The sequence below is a fragment of the Dioscorea cayenensis genome, chromosome 19, assembly GCF_009730915.1.
Source record: "Dioscorea cayenensis subsp. rotundata cultivar TDr96_F1 chromosome 19, TDr96_F1_v2_PseudoChromosome.rev07_lg8_w22 25.fasta, whole genome shotgun sequence".
In the NCBI taxonomy this organism is placed as follows: Eukaryota; Viridiplantae; Streptophyta; class Magnoliopsida; order Dioscoreales; family Dioscoreaceae; genus Dioscorea; species Dioscorea cayenensis.
The window spans coordinates 3,860,253-3,876,876 of NC_052489.1; the positions used below are offsets into that span (position 1 = coordinate 3,860,253).

At 33.7% G+C, this 16,624-nt stretch overlaps 1 protein-coding gene across 7 annotated transcripts; it reads left to right on the forward strand.

Annotated features, from left to right (window-relative positions):
- The first annotated feature begins 6,318 nt into the window (after window positions 1-6,318).
- Window positions 6,319-16,301, forward strand: LOC120249666 (serine/threonine-protein kinase prp4). Of its 7 annotated transcripts, none has more exons than XR_005532876.1 (15): window positions 6,319-7,640; window positions 7,734-7,915; window positions 8,040-8,269; window positions 8,409-8,477; window positions 8,884-8,956; window positions 9,084-9,240; window positions 9,328-9,619; window positions 9,807-9,921; window positions 10,076-10,239; window positions 10,433-10,507; window positions 10,621-11,075; window positions 11,519-11,584; window positions 11,848-11,904; window positions 12,067-15,843; window positions 15,932-16,301. XR_005532876.1 is itself a non-coding variant. In XM_039258255.1 (11 exons), the coding sequence occupies exons 1-11, from the start codon at window positions 6,421-6,423 to the stop codon at window positions 10,807-10,809; spliced, it is 2,766 nt and encodes a 921-aa protein (XP_039114189.1). In that variant the 5' UTR covers window positions 6,319-6,420; the 3' UTR covers window positions 10,810-11,353. The 7 variants fall into 7 exon arrangements, 1 of the variants encoding a protein (XP_039114189.1); XR_005532877.1 differs by having other exon boundaries at window positions 12,067-12,097; window positions 15,423-16,301; XR_005532874.1 differs by having other exon boundaries at window positions 11,801-11,904; window positions 12,067-16,301.
- Window positions 16,302-16,624: the final 323 nt, after the last annotated feature.

Sequence of the window (16,624 nt, forward strand, 5' to 3'; positions counted from 1 at the left end):
GCATTGACGCTAAGTCAAAATTACCATCCTTTCAATTCTTTACTGAGTATAATTATCATACCACCTCATCGCTAAAATTTCCTCAACTCTAGATTCATACCACTCCATTCCTCTAGATTAAATTGCATCTCATATTACTATTTTCATTCTTGAATATCCGTGCTTTTGCATTTCTTCACATAAGTTTCCATCCATGCCTTACATTTTATCTCTCCCCTCTCTCTCCCCTTCAATACTCCTAACCCATCAAAAACATATACAATCTCTCCCATATCCAAACATACTAATTACATAAGTATAAGTCCCTCACATAATCAAATTTCATTTGGCTACATGCTCAAACACTTGTAATTTACATCCATAAATAAACTTGCACACACTCTTCACAAATCTAAGACTATTTTCCACTTCAAATGTAGATATAGGGAATAATAAAGTCTTCTTTCACCAATGTACCAATGTACCAATGTACCAATTTTATAATAATAATTTCAAACACACCTCATATAAGCATATACCCATGTCATTAACATTAAAATACAAAAATCTCACACATAGCATCATCTCCAACAATCCATAAACTCATATCATCATATTCTAACAATCAATTAGTCATTGCTTACATATTGTCCTTAAAGCATTATATCAAATACTTTGCATCCATCAACCAAATACCATCTCATGAATTCCACATAAGTCAAGAATATGACCAATTTACATACATCATTCATCGAACATTTTACCGGCATCAAACAAACCTCTAGATTAGCATACCCACTTGTATGCCCACATATAACATCTACAATGTAAAACATCATCTTCTCATAATTTTTACATTCTAGTAATTTAACCAATCCATAACATGTATATAAACACATTTCCTTATCTCTTGATTTCAAGCCAATTCCATAAGATATGCATATTATCATCCACACATGAGGTCAATCAAACACATTTAGAAATTACAACTCATATTTAGTAATAAACACGAAATCCACACTTATCATTCCTTCATATGTATGAGTGCTCATACAAACTAACAACTAAGTCCATCAATACCATTAAAGCCATTAACAAAATTAAATCCAACCATTCTCACAATTATGTCCCCAAATACTTGTATTCAACACTTTGAGGCAATTTGTCAAACATCTTGTGTGCATCACCCAAATTCCATTCCATGGACTCTAACATAACTCATGAATACGATTTCTTTACAATTTATTCTCCACTTGCATAATTCCAATAAATCTAACTCCCAAGGTCTTAAATTTTCATGAACCCAATTAGCATCAAGTATGATATTGTAACAAAACAATGCCAAGTTTTCAATCAACATCAAAACATGCAAATAATTTGCAAGAATCAAAATAAATCAAGCATGATTCGGTTAGCCACTCACCTTGGAATCTTCTCTCCTCATCCTCTCTACTTCTACTAATCTAAGGAAAACAAGAGAGGAAACAAGAAGAACACAAGGCATAAGTTATTCTAAGGTTATAATCAAGAACACAAGATAAAACCCAATGAAAATGAAAATACTTAACTACCTTAAACCATCAAAAGGCAAGAAAAGGAGAAAGAAATGGCTAGGGTTTCCAACTAGGCATGAATAAGAAATAGAAGAGAAGGGCTGAAGCTTTTTTTTTTAAAAAAAAAAATCCGGTTGCTACAGTGTTGGACTTTAAAAAGCTACAGTAGCATGCCTAAAACAATTGGGTTATGATATCATTAATCAAATTAAAACACTAGTTTGAAACTAGCCATACAAATAAATTTGTACATACACACGAGTAATATTCCTTGCAAGGTGTCTCAGTGAATGCAATTATCCTCAGCCCTTTAAAAGGATTTGCATGAAGATCATACATGTTTGACATCACTTCATGGTTCCAAAGTGAAAAATACAAGAGTTGAATCTTATCACAAATTTGCAAGGAAGTAATATAACACAAATGGATAGTGAATAATTGAGCAATAATCTAAGGGAACAAATTGTCACCCTTTAACATGTTCAAGCTCCACAATACACCAATTTCCTCACATCCTCTCCTTTGTTCTCTTTATAGAGAAACTACACTAAGATAAGAGAATTAATTAAGAAAGAGTATTTCCGGAATCATAATTCATTTTTTTTAAGTGGCAATAGATTTTTTTTACTTGTTAAACTTTGTAGAGATATTATTATATATATATATATATATATTATAAGAGACGATTTGTAATATTTAAAACAATTAAATATCTTCCGAAGATAATTAGATAAGTACATATTTAGATAATACTGTGTTGATTTGCATTATGAAAAAGAAAAAAATACTATAAATTTGTAATTATTTTTTTAAAAAGTAACTACATGGCAGATTGATTTGACCAAGTATGTAATATTGCTCCCATAGCATGAGGTACAAGAGATTTCATCACTTTTGGTATATATTAACAGTGAGAAAAGCTGAGATCTCTTATTAGGAAATAAGTGAAAACATATTCTCATCTTAGGGGGGCATTTGGTTGTCAAGAGTGGAGTATGAGTGGGAAAAAACATGTGTTTTTGGCTTGTAAAATTTGAAAAGTGTAATTCATTGAAAATAGGAAAAATATAAAAATAAATATAATAAAATAAAAATGGTGCCCTTATCTAAATAGATACTATTATATATATAATAATGAGTTATTTTTAATTATATTTTTTTAAAAACATTGAAAAATGTAAACAACAGCTTTATTTATTAATTTATATTATTTTATATTTGATGTTGCAACAGATAGATTATATATATATATATATATATAAATTCCCTATTTGATTCACATGATAAACAAATTTATAAAAATATTGTAATATTTAGTTCTTGTTTTATTTGTATTTTGTAATTAAAGAAATTTAGAGATAATATTTTAGTAATTTTTCTCAAACCTTTCAAATTCACTATTTAATTCGTTTATTATTAATGCAATTATTGTTTGATAATTATATTGTTTAGTGTTCTAAATTTATTGATGAGTAATTGCTTATGAAAACTATTTAAAGAAATTGAAATTTTCATGAAAAATTCATTAAATTTATATATTCATAAACTATAGAAATTGGGCTAAACACATTGTATGGCGATATTATAATATTTTACTTTAACTAGAGAATTATATAGTTTGGTTGTGTTGTATTCAAATGAATTTCTATAACATGTTTTTAATAGTATAGAAATTTCATCAAGTGGTACCAAAATCTAATAGTTCTTTTTGTGTGATATTCCTACTGTATTAGTGAATGGTGAGATATTTCATCAAACCCTCTAGATAGTGTTGCAATTTTTTTAAAATCAAAGGCATACTTCCTGCATCTCCCTGGATTGCTCAAATAGTTTGTGTACACATAACCATAGAAGTCTTTTATAAAAGGGTGTGGGGGTTACTTGCTAGCTTTTTTTTCCTCATATGTTGGTTAAGCTTGCATAATCCTGCAAATAACTATGTTGAAAGATTGAAGAAATGATTAAATTGAATGAGATGTTACTGTTGCATTTGAGATCCAACAACAAAGATACTGATAGAAAATATAAAAGCAAACTTCAAAACAAACACAATGTTGTGCCCCTCATAACACAATTCCCATAAGCAATACAGTCCATAAAAGCAAACTTTAAAACAAACACAATATTGTTGCAATACAACATATACAAACTCCCTAATTTGCAACATTAAACTTTAAAACAAAAATCATCATCCAATCAAAGTGAAAACCTCAACCCCACATTCCATCGGAGAGAGATATTACATGAACCTTACAGAGTTGTTTGGTCTCTTCCAAAGGACATAAACAAAGAAAATGTTTCAGCTGAGTTTGTGTAAGTGGCTTACACACTTAATAACACTGAATTATTTGACATCATGATTCTTTTCTACTTACAATACTGTGAATGCACAACTAAATCTGCAACATCATTAAATTATTTTAAGTTCTAAAAATTCATAACCTATTTAGTTTATTTACATTTCTAGATAAATTATGATCGTTCTTGGCTTTAACTATCTTCTAAGTTTGCGAAGGTGAACTTTTTCACATGAATTGACTTAATTTCTTGACCAACTAAACTCTAATTTGATGCAGGAATAAATTTATATAGATAACCCTTCCTCAACATTGAGAAATAAATGCATTCATATATAAACCTCAACTATTATAGTAGGAGGAGGTGCAACATATAAACAAATAAAAAACTGGTAGCTCATATTCTTACACGGAACTGATTAAATTGAGTCAAAAGATTGACACATATAAACAAGGAAGCAAAGAAACATACAGGAATCCCAATTTTGTGAGCTTTCCAGTGTCAGGGATTCCACCAGTGAAGCTGTTTAAGTAGAGATCAACAAAAGCACCAAAATTGAATCATCTAAACAAAAAATAAAAAACAAAATAAAGAATGCAAACCAAAACCATAGCGCATATAAGTAAAAGTGGCATCAAAATTTACCAACAAAAAAATGAAATCCGCCCAAAATCAAGCTGCTGATGAAGCAGAAGGAGCCGTCAAGCTTTCCATTCTCCTCCTCCTCTGATCGGAACCGAGTCGAGGGTTTCCAAAGAGTGAGAGCTCGAAGATGGAATTTCGGTGAAGTTCGGGAGTCAGCGAAATTCACAGTGATTTTTTTAATCTAGAGACATATGGGTCATTTCCACCTCCAGAATTGGGCAATCCGCCTAATTGTGTGGTGATTGAGACTCACTCACATGGGTAAGTCCCACTCCCTCCATAATCCCCTCTCACTCCCATTGATGTATACACAAACAAGGGGTTACATCCAATCCTCTCTCACTCACATTGATGTATACACAAATAAGGGGTTACATCCAATCCTCTCTCACTCCCACTCCACTCTTGACAACCAAACACCCCTTTAAACCTAAAATATTATCTCTTTCTTTGTTAAGGTCTCCTATAGTAGATTCCTCACTGCTGCTATTTCTTGAAATTAAAGTAATTAGATACTAAAAAACCCAAACAATCAACTAAGCTTATGAAAATACATAAACAATAAGTACTTTCAAAGACATTGAGCCACAAAATAGAAACGCATAGAAATCATTCAATGTGACTGCAAATGGACAAAAAAAAATCTAAAAATAAGAACTTCACTTTAGAACAATGACAAACAAAAGCAATAATCAAGTATTGATACACCAACTCATGGCGACAAGCTATAAACTATGGCATAGAAATCATTCATTGTGAATTTTAGAAGCTAAAAAAAACACAAATATGTATATAAAAAAAAATAATAAGTCATAGATAATTAATTAGCACCATGCACACACTTGCATATTATACTTCCACTGACCACTATTCTAAATTTATCCAATCTATTACAAGAAAATGCCACAATAAATCTTATCATTACCAACGTCAATATATAGTGATGTTATAACCACTCATGCAAAAGATAGAGTGTATGTAAACAAATCTCATTAATCAAAATTAAAGCATGCATATATTACAAACTCTAATATATATATATATATGCATGCATGCGTCTTGAACAAAACAATAAGCTAGGAAATTAGAGAACTTACATTGGTATATATAATTATTAAAATCAATAATATATATGAAAGAGAGAAGTATGAATGAATCAATCAAATCAAAGATGAAAAAAAGTCACAATTGGTCATTCAACAAATCAAATTATCAAAACTAACTTAGAGAAAATTAAAGTACTTGTAAACAACTCATTGATGGAGCAAACCTAGAGTTAACTGAAGATAAAGTTTGTTGAAATAAATACCTTCCCAACTTCCAAGATCGAAGATTATGTAGAGGGGTTCAGCGAGCAACCGGTAGTGACGTTCTTCGGATCTCTAAGTGAAGGAGAAGAAGGAAAGTAGAAGAATGGGAGTGTTCTTTTATTATAACTGAATAGAAGTTTTAATTATTAACTTTGGAATTCTATGAAACTCGTAAAGGTATTTTTAAAATAAAAAAATACCAAATCTAAAATCTCCCCAACCCTTCAATTTGGAGGGTTGAGAACCACTCTCAACTCTTACCTTTCCTTAAAACCCTCTCCCCAAGCATGAATTTTTAAAAACCCTTCTCTTATCTTACCTCCAAATATATCCTTCCAAACAAAGCCTAAACAGTATAGATAAACATTATAAACACTTCAAAGGGTATACAAGCAATAAAGAATACTAACAGGGGCCTAAAAGAAATTTCCTAAGAAACATATAATTTGACACGTGATTTTTTTTTTTTCCCAATATCTATAAATAATAATAATAATAATAATAATAATAATAATCATAAAAGAAAAAAAAAGTTTCAAGAATCAATTCTTTTCTTTCTTCCCCGCTACTCCCAAACCCTAACCCTAGCGCTGCAAATCCCTTCGAATTCTTCTCCGATTCGCCCTACGCCGGCCATGGGAAGCGAAGAGACTCGATCTCCTCACTCTCGTAGCAGGTGCCGCAGCCCAGAGGACGGAGCCGAGGGGGAATCGAAGCGCCGGAAGCATCGTCACCACCGCCACCGTCATCGCCACCATCGAAGTGGGCATGGACGCGAGAGGCATGAAGGTGAGGCCCTTGATCTTGAGGCGGAGGCAGGTGCAGTCTCCGTGGGAGCTGAGAGGATTGATGAGTATGAGAGGGAAGAGGGCGAGATTCTTGAAGAGGAGGATGGTGTTGAACCGGAGAGAAGGGATTTGGTGCATGGAGATGAAGGGGTTGAGAAGGAAAGCAGGCGTGGAGATGTTGATGAGAATGATTCGAGTGGATCCCGATCGAGATCTTGGGGTTCTGGGGAGAATTTGCATCGAAAGAAACGGAAAGGCGAGCATGGTGATGAGGCTTTGCCTGCAAAGTTGGGAAAACTCTTGCTGAGCAGAGGCTCTGATTCGCAGGATGCTGGAAGGAAGAGTTCGGATAGAGATGACAAGCCTGGTACATCGAGGGATCGTCACAGGGATCGATCAAGGTCCCAAGAAAGGGAAAGAAGGAAAGATTCTGAGCGAGAGAATGGTCGGGCAGTTGATAAAATTCGTTCAAATGAAAGGAAAGATGACAGAGAAAGAGAGAGTAGCATTCATAGCAGGCATGAAGAAAGAGGGGATAGTCGTGATGTCCGTGAGAGAGATAGAGAACGAGACCGGAACCACCGGAGGAGCTCCTGGGACAGAGATAGTGTTGAGGTAGGAAAACGTAGCCGCGGAGAAAGAGAAAGAAGCATTAGTCATAGTAGGCATGATATAGGGGGAGATAGGCATGATAGTCAAGATAGAGAGTATGAGCGAGAGCAAAGGAAACATAGTCGTAGTTCTTTGGATAGAGATGGGGAGCGACGGAGAGCTATGAGTAGGGAGAGATACAGGGAAAGGGAGAGTGTGAGGGAGAGGGAGAATGTGAGGGAGAGGGACAGAGATGGCAGTGATAGAGATAAGAAGCAGCTTAGGGATAGAGAAACACTTAGATATGATGACAGGGAACGAGGGTGGCATGCCAGTCGGGACAGGCAGAGGGATTCTAGGAACTCAAGATATGATGAACTCGAATCCCGCAATGAGAGAACAAAGCCTAAGGAGCTCGTGCGGGAAGTAAGTTCTGCTACACGCCCAACTGAGGAACTAAAGGGTAAACCTGTGAGGTGAGAAGGATGGAGTTTGTGTATGCTCTAAATTTAAGTGAACGCTGACTTTGAGTATTTTGTGTCTATTTATTATTTTGCTTTGTTTGCTAGGGAGGAAGAAGAAGAAGATTATGAGGAAAAAATTGAGCAACAACTTGCGCAACAGGATGAAGATGACGTTGAGAAAATTAAGGAGGAAAGCAGAAAAAGAAGGTTGGCTATCCTTGAAAAGTATAATAAACAGAAACAATTGGCGCAACATACTGAAGCTGGACCTAATAATCATGAGAAAGGTAACTCCTTGTTGTGTTTGGATAGCACTTTATGGTATTATTTCACCTTTTGTTGTGGTTGCTTTTGCGCAATCATTTGTTTTTATTATTTTGACGTGCTTGTTTTATCTATGCCATGAACCAGAGGAGAAGCAATCTACTCCATCTCCTGACAAGGAGAAAATGCATGATCCGAATGATAATGCTGCTGCTGCTGGACAGGCCCCAACTCAAGGTCTAGAGAATAGGCATGATCCTTCAGATTTATATATTGCTGAGCCCTCATTTGCTCTAGGTAAATCACCTGTGCAAAATGGAAAGAGTACTGTTGATAATTCTGCCGTTGCTCATGGACTTGGTGAGGGCACTCCAAAGGTTTGTAACTTCTGTACCTTGACATGATTGTGGTCGTTCTCATAGAAATTCTTTGTTTTGAGTGGTTCTTCTTGTAATGTTTTTGAGCTGTGAATTAAATAAATTGAAATGCTTTGATCTAATTTTGTTGTTTTTGTAGAGTGAAAGATCAGAAGACATGTTTTGTGACGACATCTTTGGAGAATCTCCCACTGGTGTTCGTAAATCGGTATGGTTACTATACATCCTCATTGTTTTTTTTTTGGTCTACTTGCTGCCATTGTTATTTTAGTTTGAAACTAAAAAGCTGAGATGATCTTATTTGTTCAATTTGTGCCACTTTGTAGAGCAGCAGAATATGCTTTCACCTATGATTTGAGGTTTCTTTATCAATTTGGATTTATTGATGGAATCTGAGTATGTTTTCAATGATCAGTCAGTGAGAAACTGCTAATTTTCATCGATTAGAAACCATTTGTCATGAATATCCTTGTATTGTCCAAAATTTGTTCCATAGTTGATTGAATGCCTCTAGATGTTTAATGCAAGAACGATTTGGTAGCTTCTTTTCTTTACTTTGTAGAGCTTGTGTTGCTTTGCGCCATACTTATTATTATAACCTGTAACTTTTACAGGGCAAGGTAGATGGTATACAGATTGAAGGAAGTGGTCTTCTTGATAACTGGGACGATGCAGAAGGTTACTATAGTAAGTCTCATTGTTCCCCATGACATTTTTCTTCATACATGACATGGCTATTTTTCATTGCCTACTAGCTATTCCAAATGCTTTCTTATGTTTGGTTATCATAGTTCAAGCACACTTCTGTTGTCAGGTTACAGGTTTGGGGAAGTGCTAGATGGGCGTTATGAAGTTATAGCATCTCATGGGAAAGGTGTATTTTCTACTGTTGTTCGTGCAAAAGATCTAAAAGCAGGCAAAGGAGATCCTGAAGAGGTTGCCATAAAAATCATTCGCAACAATGAAACCATGTGGGTGCCTAGACTTACTGTTAATTGAGATGCCTTTTTGTATAAATCCCTGTATATATGGCTAATTTTGTCATCCAAATGATGCAGGTATAAGGCAGGTTTAGAAGAATTGACCATACTGAAAAAGCTAGCAGGCGCAGATCCTGATGACAGACGCCATTGTGTTAGGTTTATTTCAAATTTCAAGTATCGAAATCATCTTTGTTTAGTTTTTGAATCTCTTCATATGAACCTTCGGGAGGTTCTAAAGAAATTTGGTCGTAATATTGGACTGAAACTGACTGCTGTGAGGGCATATGCAAAGCAGCTTTTTATTGCGTTGAAGCATCTCAGGAATTGTGGAGTTTTACATTGTGATATAAAGCCTGATAATATGCTGGTATTCCTTCTGGTACTCTTTGGAATAATTCTCTGTTCATTGTATATTAAAGCTTCTTCCACATGTTCTGTGTCTTTACACATGTAACTGCAATGATTTTCGTAAAAGCTTTGGGTTTATATCTAGCATTAGCTCTTGCTAGTAATGAAGTAACTTGATCGGAATACTGCAAAATTTTTGCATGTAGGTAAATGAGGCTAAGAACGTGCTAAAGCTTTGTGATTTTGGCAATGCTATGTTTGCTGGCAAAAATGAGATTACACCTTACCTGGTTAGCCGCTTCTACCGTGCTCCAGAAATAAGTAAGTTTATTGTTAATGCCTTCTTTTGTTAAAGACCCAAATATCTTTGATTATCAAGGATATTAAGATTTGTTGCCAGGAAGACGGACTTCCTCTGCTGATGCGTCAATGATTATTCCTGCTATTGTACTCTAAAAAAGATTTTCTGTTGCAGTTCTTGGATTGTCATATGATCATCCCATGGACATTTGGTCAGTTGGCTGCTGTTTGTATGAACTATACTCTGGAAAAGTTCTCTTCCCTGGCCCATCTAACAATGACATGCTTCGGCTTCATATGGAATTGAAGGGGCCTTTCCCAAAAAAGATGCTCCGAAAGGTGAGATGATCCAGTATAAACTATATAGATCTCATTATCTCCTTAATATTACTTCAAATGATTAATTTTTTTATTTCTTTTTTTATGTTGAATGGGAAAAATATGGCACCAGGCAATCCACTCATTACATGATTTAGCCTTTAAAAAATTGTTTTGTATACGTTGGCTGATTCACTTTCATCTGTTGCAACAGGGTGCATTCACTGAGCAGCATTTTGATCAGGACCTGAATTTTCATGCAACAGAGGAGGATCCTGTTTCCAAGAAGGCAAGTGATTTAATTTTGGTATTCCATGAAAATTCAGTGGCATTCTCTTATACACTCTACATCTGAGGTGATTAATTTTATTGTTTTGTAATATTTTATGTGTTTTTAAACAGATTATAAAGAGGCTTCTCCTAAACATCAAACTGAAGGATATTGGCGTGCTCATTTCAGGGTCCCCTGGTGAGGATCCTAAAATGTTGGCCAATTTCAAAGATCTTCTAGAAAGGATATTTGTGTTGGACCCAGAGAAGAGGATGACCGTATCTCAAGCTTTGAGTCATCCATTCATCACGGGCAAGTGAAATAAGATGCTGATTTCTGAATGCAGAAATAAGATGTTGATCTATGCCTCATCATTGTGGTCTAATTTGTTTATAGTCATCTAATCATTCCATCTTTGTCTGTCTTATCCCTGCATTGATGGCCGATAAACATTGGTCTCGGAGTATGTCGCACAGATGAAAGCTTGGAAGGCGTAAATTTCAAGATCATACTTCTGGCTGTTCTTAACAGTGGGATGGGTTCTGTTTCTTGTAAGACAACTTGCCAAAGGCGTTTCTAATCTCTTGTAAACATTCTTCATCATTGGCTTTCAAAGATCTACAACCTTAATTCTATATTTTAATTTTTTCTGTTCAAACTTCAATTCATGCTTTTAAGCTGAATTGTATATTAGACGTGCAAGGGAAATCGTAGTTCATGAGTATTTGATTTGATCTGACTAAACTATCCTCTGCTTCTGCACTTGGGAAATGCTGGTCACATCTAGGAACTTGTCCATGTTTTATTTACTTGTTATTTGCTTGGCTGAAGGGTGTATTTATACAATTTCCTTTTCTTGTTCCACCTTTTCATATCATTATTTGAAGTGTAATTGGATAATTGATAAGGAGAGTGCTGGAGGTTAATTGTGTCTTTTGTTATAAGTTTATATTCTTTTTCCACAACATTCTTTCCATATTTAGCAAAATTGCTTGTGCCTTGGAGAAGCTAATTTTGTCTTTCATTCAGGGTTTCTGCCAGGATATGTGGCTGTTCATTTGATGCTTTAAATGGCTAGAAGGAAGCCAAGAGAAGGTACCCTGGTTGTTTGCTGGGCTAGTAAATGTGTTTTGAAATCTCATAACTGACAATTTCTAGCTGATGTGATTTCTTATTAAAACTCAGGGAAAACATTCTTATGGTGACATATGATGAAAATAATCTAAATCTTCTTATAGTAGTTGAATGAGCTTAAACCAATCATTATTCTTGTTCATCAAATTTTGTTACTTTTATATGTATATGATATAGCTTGGGAAGAGTACATGAAATCTGATCTATGCTTTGGTATCATGGAGGCCTCTGCTTTGGATATGGCTGGATGCGTGGCTTGTGCACTGAAGTTTTTTTTTTGGGTAAAGTTTTCTTGTTCTCCTTGAACTTTCATTTATGAATTGTGACATCCCAGTTTGTTTAGAATTGCTAAGTATATTTGTTTTAAGCATATTGTAGGTGTTAACTTTTGCTATCCAAATAAGTTGCATTAAAATAGATTTTTTTTTTCTATTTTGCTCTAGAGTGATGTGGCCCATCTTCCCGGAAATTACTGTAAGTTTTCTAGTTTACTTGTTCTTAATTCTCATTTTCCTTTTATGGTTATGCGCAGCACTCAAAGGTAAGTCCTGCTTACAAATAATTTCAGGGAAAATCCTATAGTAAGTTGGTATTAACTTCTGTTGTAAGTTTTTTATTTTAGGTGTTAATTTGTTAGCATGGAGATTTTTTGAATGGGTATATATGCAAAAATGCAACCCCTGGATAGGAAGTTCATCTTGAATATGCTAATTAATATTTATTTCTCCATTTCTAATACCTTTAGTTTTAAGTTGTTGCTTGGCCTGCCTTGATTTGAAGTCTCAGATGTACTCTTGATTTTCATATCTACGCTTTCAATCTTTTTGCAAGTGTGTTTAATTGTAGAGGAAAATAGGTCATATTACTCAAAGCAGAGCACATTAAGCTGTTCACAGTTGTGTACATTATTGAAAAGTACACTGATATCCTGTGAAAGATGGTATATCTCGGACTCTCAAACAATTTTATTTATATTGAAGATTCAAAATATCCATAACCTAGGCTGTGAGATAGCATTTTTGTCTTTTGTAACAAGCAATGCCATGTGTTGAATGTGAAACTTGGTTACTGCATTGCATGAATTGGTTATGTTCCCTGTTAGTGTTTCAAGGAGCAGCACATTTTTGAAGTTTATCATCTTTTGGATTTTATAATTTTCCATTAGATATGTCAATTCATGTCTGGCCTGATAATATCTTTGTTATTAGTTGATAGTAGTGTTACCTGCCTGTGTAAGGGAAAATTGCATACATACATTTTCGTCAGATATGCTACCTGAGATTGCTTGACCTTGGTTTACTTGGAAAAAAGTTGTCGGTTTCATTCATCTTCTTTGCATTTCACTTCCCATCTTGATTTCATTGGTTTTCAATATGAACTTTATGTTTTTTTATTTGAATTATTTTTTTTATTCTTATCTTTTGAAACTCCATAATTTTTTTAATATATTTTTTATCTTTACAAATTGTTTGTTCATCTTTCAAATCTTTTTAAGGGTCCGTCAGTACAACATGGTTGAGTTATAACACAACTGCTTATACTGTGCTATCTTTGATGTTTAATAAATGACATAAAATTTTGTGCTGTATGTCGTTCAATTTTTGTAAGTAATGGACAAAAAATTGCAAAATTATTGTGATATCCTTGGTATTCTTCTATATTTATTTTACCATAAATAAATTCAAAGGATAATGTTTTATGAATTTTTCTCGCCTTTGCAATATTCACTACTTAACTTTTTTACGATTAAAAAATTATTACTTCATAATTAGTTTTTTTGTAATTTTCATAATATATTGATTACTAGTTAATTACCAAAAATATTAAAAGTAAGAAATTAGATTTCCAAAAATAATTCACTATATTTATTTATTCTTAAGTTAAAGCAACAAATATTAGTTCATGATTCATTAATAATTTATTAGTTGAGCACATAGAGAAACATTTAATTAAAGGTAAATTTACCTATTGGTTGTTGTACTACTGTAAAATTTTGTGCGATGATTTTGGAGTAAAAAATTTTTCATCAAGTTGTATTGAGTACTCGGTCGCCTTTTTGTGTTGTTTTCTTAGTCTATTTGCAAATCGGGGATAAAAATAAATTATGTTGTGGTGTACTTCAAATTTCATGTGTTAAATTGACTCTAGCAGTGATTATCATGATTTTTAAAAATATATTTTATTTTAATTTAAACTTTAATATGATTTAAATCCCTTATTCTAAGTTATATTTCTCTAAAAATAACTTAATATATGGCTATGTACACACACCTAAAAATTTGTTTGTTAAAATGTTTTCTACTTTTTTTAAAGACAATGTGGCCCACGTGTCTATATATATAGATATGCACATTTAACATTTATATATTTATTTACGTGTCTACATATCTCTGATACTTGGACACTTAACACGCATATCTAGATCCTACTAACATTGGTTGGGGCCTGCTGTGGTTTGAACTGTACTGGTTCACTATATAGCAAGAATTAATTTAGACTATGATACTTCTCTTTTGCCTGATGTTTGTTTTGTGTTTGAAATATTCCAAGTTGAATACTGACATTTGGTTTAAGCCACGTTTTTTTGGAAGTCCTATGGTTAATCATCAGGGTGTGGTTGATTTTGGTTGTTAGGGATTAATCCCTGAATATGTTCTGATTTGATGTCATATTTGATGTCATAAAATTAAAATATCAAATACACTTCATTCCCCTTGTGTGAAAATTGTGAGAATCTGTTTGGGTAGTAAAAGACTGAAGAAATTGCTGAGGTCTTCAAGTTCTCTTTTTTAGTCTTTATGAATCTTCTTTTGCCTTGAGAAGTTGACAAGCTATGTTTAATCGACAAGAAGCAAATCAAATTTACTGCTATTCTATGGTTTGGGACTGGATAATTGAATTTACTTTATAGAAATAATCAACCTGTAAAATTTAACTAGAACAGACAAATCAAAAATGTAGGATGAGAGTAAGGTTATAAATTTTGGGCTTATCTGAATCTAGTTAAGGTTGATTGAATTTAGACTGAAAAGGTTTAATTTAACTAGCCAACTGTTTCGTTAGAGAAAAGGCCTTTCTTCTTTGTATATTTACTTGTTCTTTGCTTAATTGTGGCCACCTTAACTATGAGAGGAAGTTTTCATATCCTATTCGTATAATCATGTGAATGTCTTGTGATTGAAGGACATGCTTATACATGTAATTTGAGGGAATTTTTCTTTGCGCAATGCTGAGACCTCTCATTTGTAGCTGTTTCTTGATTTTAGTTCAAAATATTTTTGTTTGGAAGCTTATGTGTGCATTAAATTATCACCTCTGTTCCAACAAACACACTTATTGAAACATGGGTTGGGTGAAAACCTTTAAGCCTTCTGCAACTCTAGGCTGTTGATTTTTTGTAAATTTTCGCCACACTAATAAGAAAGGACAGCTATATATGTTGGCAAATCGATGATGGTTGACTGGTGTTTCACCTTGAGTTCTAGATTTTTATGATCTAATTTGATACTAGTTTTCAAATATTACTAAATTGACTATTTATTTTGAAGTTATAACTAATATGTGTTAGAAAAGAGAAATTGAGTTCAGAGGAGAGAATTGCTTTATGCTGGAAGCTTGTGCATGGTTTCAATAAGTGCACAAATAACTGTTGAATCACACATGATAAATCGAACATGTTACTATTGATTGTCTATTTTCAAAATAGAATTTTATATTGTTTGGTCAACTATTTTCCTCTTTATTTATTTGTTAACATATACTTTGTGGTTCAATCATGTTGTATGTGGTGTTTGAGCAGTTAAACCTTCATTGTGGTGAGGGGTTTCTGAGTTCTATCCAACAATTCGGGGTGCTGTGATTGAATGTTTCCCTGCATATGTTAATGAGCCATATCAAGTTTTATATGTAGGCACAGCTTCTAAGATTTACAGCTGCTTCATGAAAACAAATTACGTCTAGAAAATTACAGTGAGATGGAAATAATTTTTCTTTGAGTTGAGATAGACTATAAACTTTTAGAAGTAAGGTCACTCACATCACAGAAGGTCTGAAGGTGAGCATGAACTCATAACAAATGGAATGAATCTGCTTGACATTTTACCACTCCAATACATGACCAATGGTGCTGATTTGAAATATTGGATTAACTATTGTGATGGACTGACTAAATGCATTAGCATCCTGCTTGCAAGGACTATGCTGGTGAAATTTTTCCCCAGGTATCACAGAATTACGTTATTTATTTATTTATTTATTTTTGTGTGAAGGAGCACTTGCTTTTTATACTAACCAAGAGTTCTTGTGTAGGCCCTGTAGGGTGGTTTTGTGATCTGTTCATGTAGTTTACACAGTTCATATGACAACATGGCTGCTTATTAACACTTAATTTATCGGTTATGATGTTCCATTTAACTGACAAAATTTGTTTATATGGGGAATATAGTGCATTAAGTGGAGACTGAATTTTTCCTTTTGAGGACAGTGAGATACTTGAAAATTTGGGTATTTTTTACCATAAATTTTATTGTGGATCCTTGAAATAGTTGTGGGTTGTGGCTGAGGACTTTCTGACTATTCACATTGTATGTTGGAAAAAGTTGACTGGTTTTTTTCTCTTCCTAATTATATCCTTGCTTCTGCTCATAATTGCTTGTACTTGGGAATTGGTTTATTTTGAGCTTGGTGTCTCACAGGTCATGGCTTATTTCACTTCTTTAGGTTGTGTGTTGACTTAATAATATGTAGTTTATTGCTCATTATTTTCTTTCACTTATGATGCCAGCCTTATATCATAGGTTGCTTTAATTTACCAACCATTTGGAAGTTGATAACATGGTTTCATAATAGTCTTACTTCTCAAGGTGGTGCTTGCATTTGTTCTTATAATTCATATGTTCTATGTGAAGTACAAAGCTCTGGCTTCCATGTTTTATTTGTCTCCAAGATTTGATCAATTGCCCAACTATGCATGTTGTATTCAGTTGTGTAATTTCTTGATAA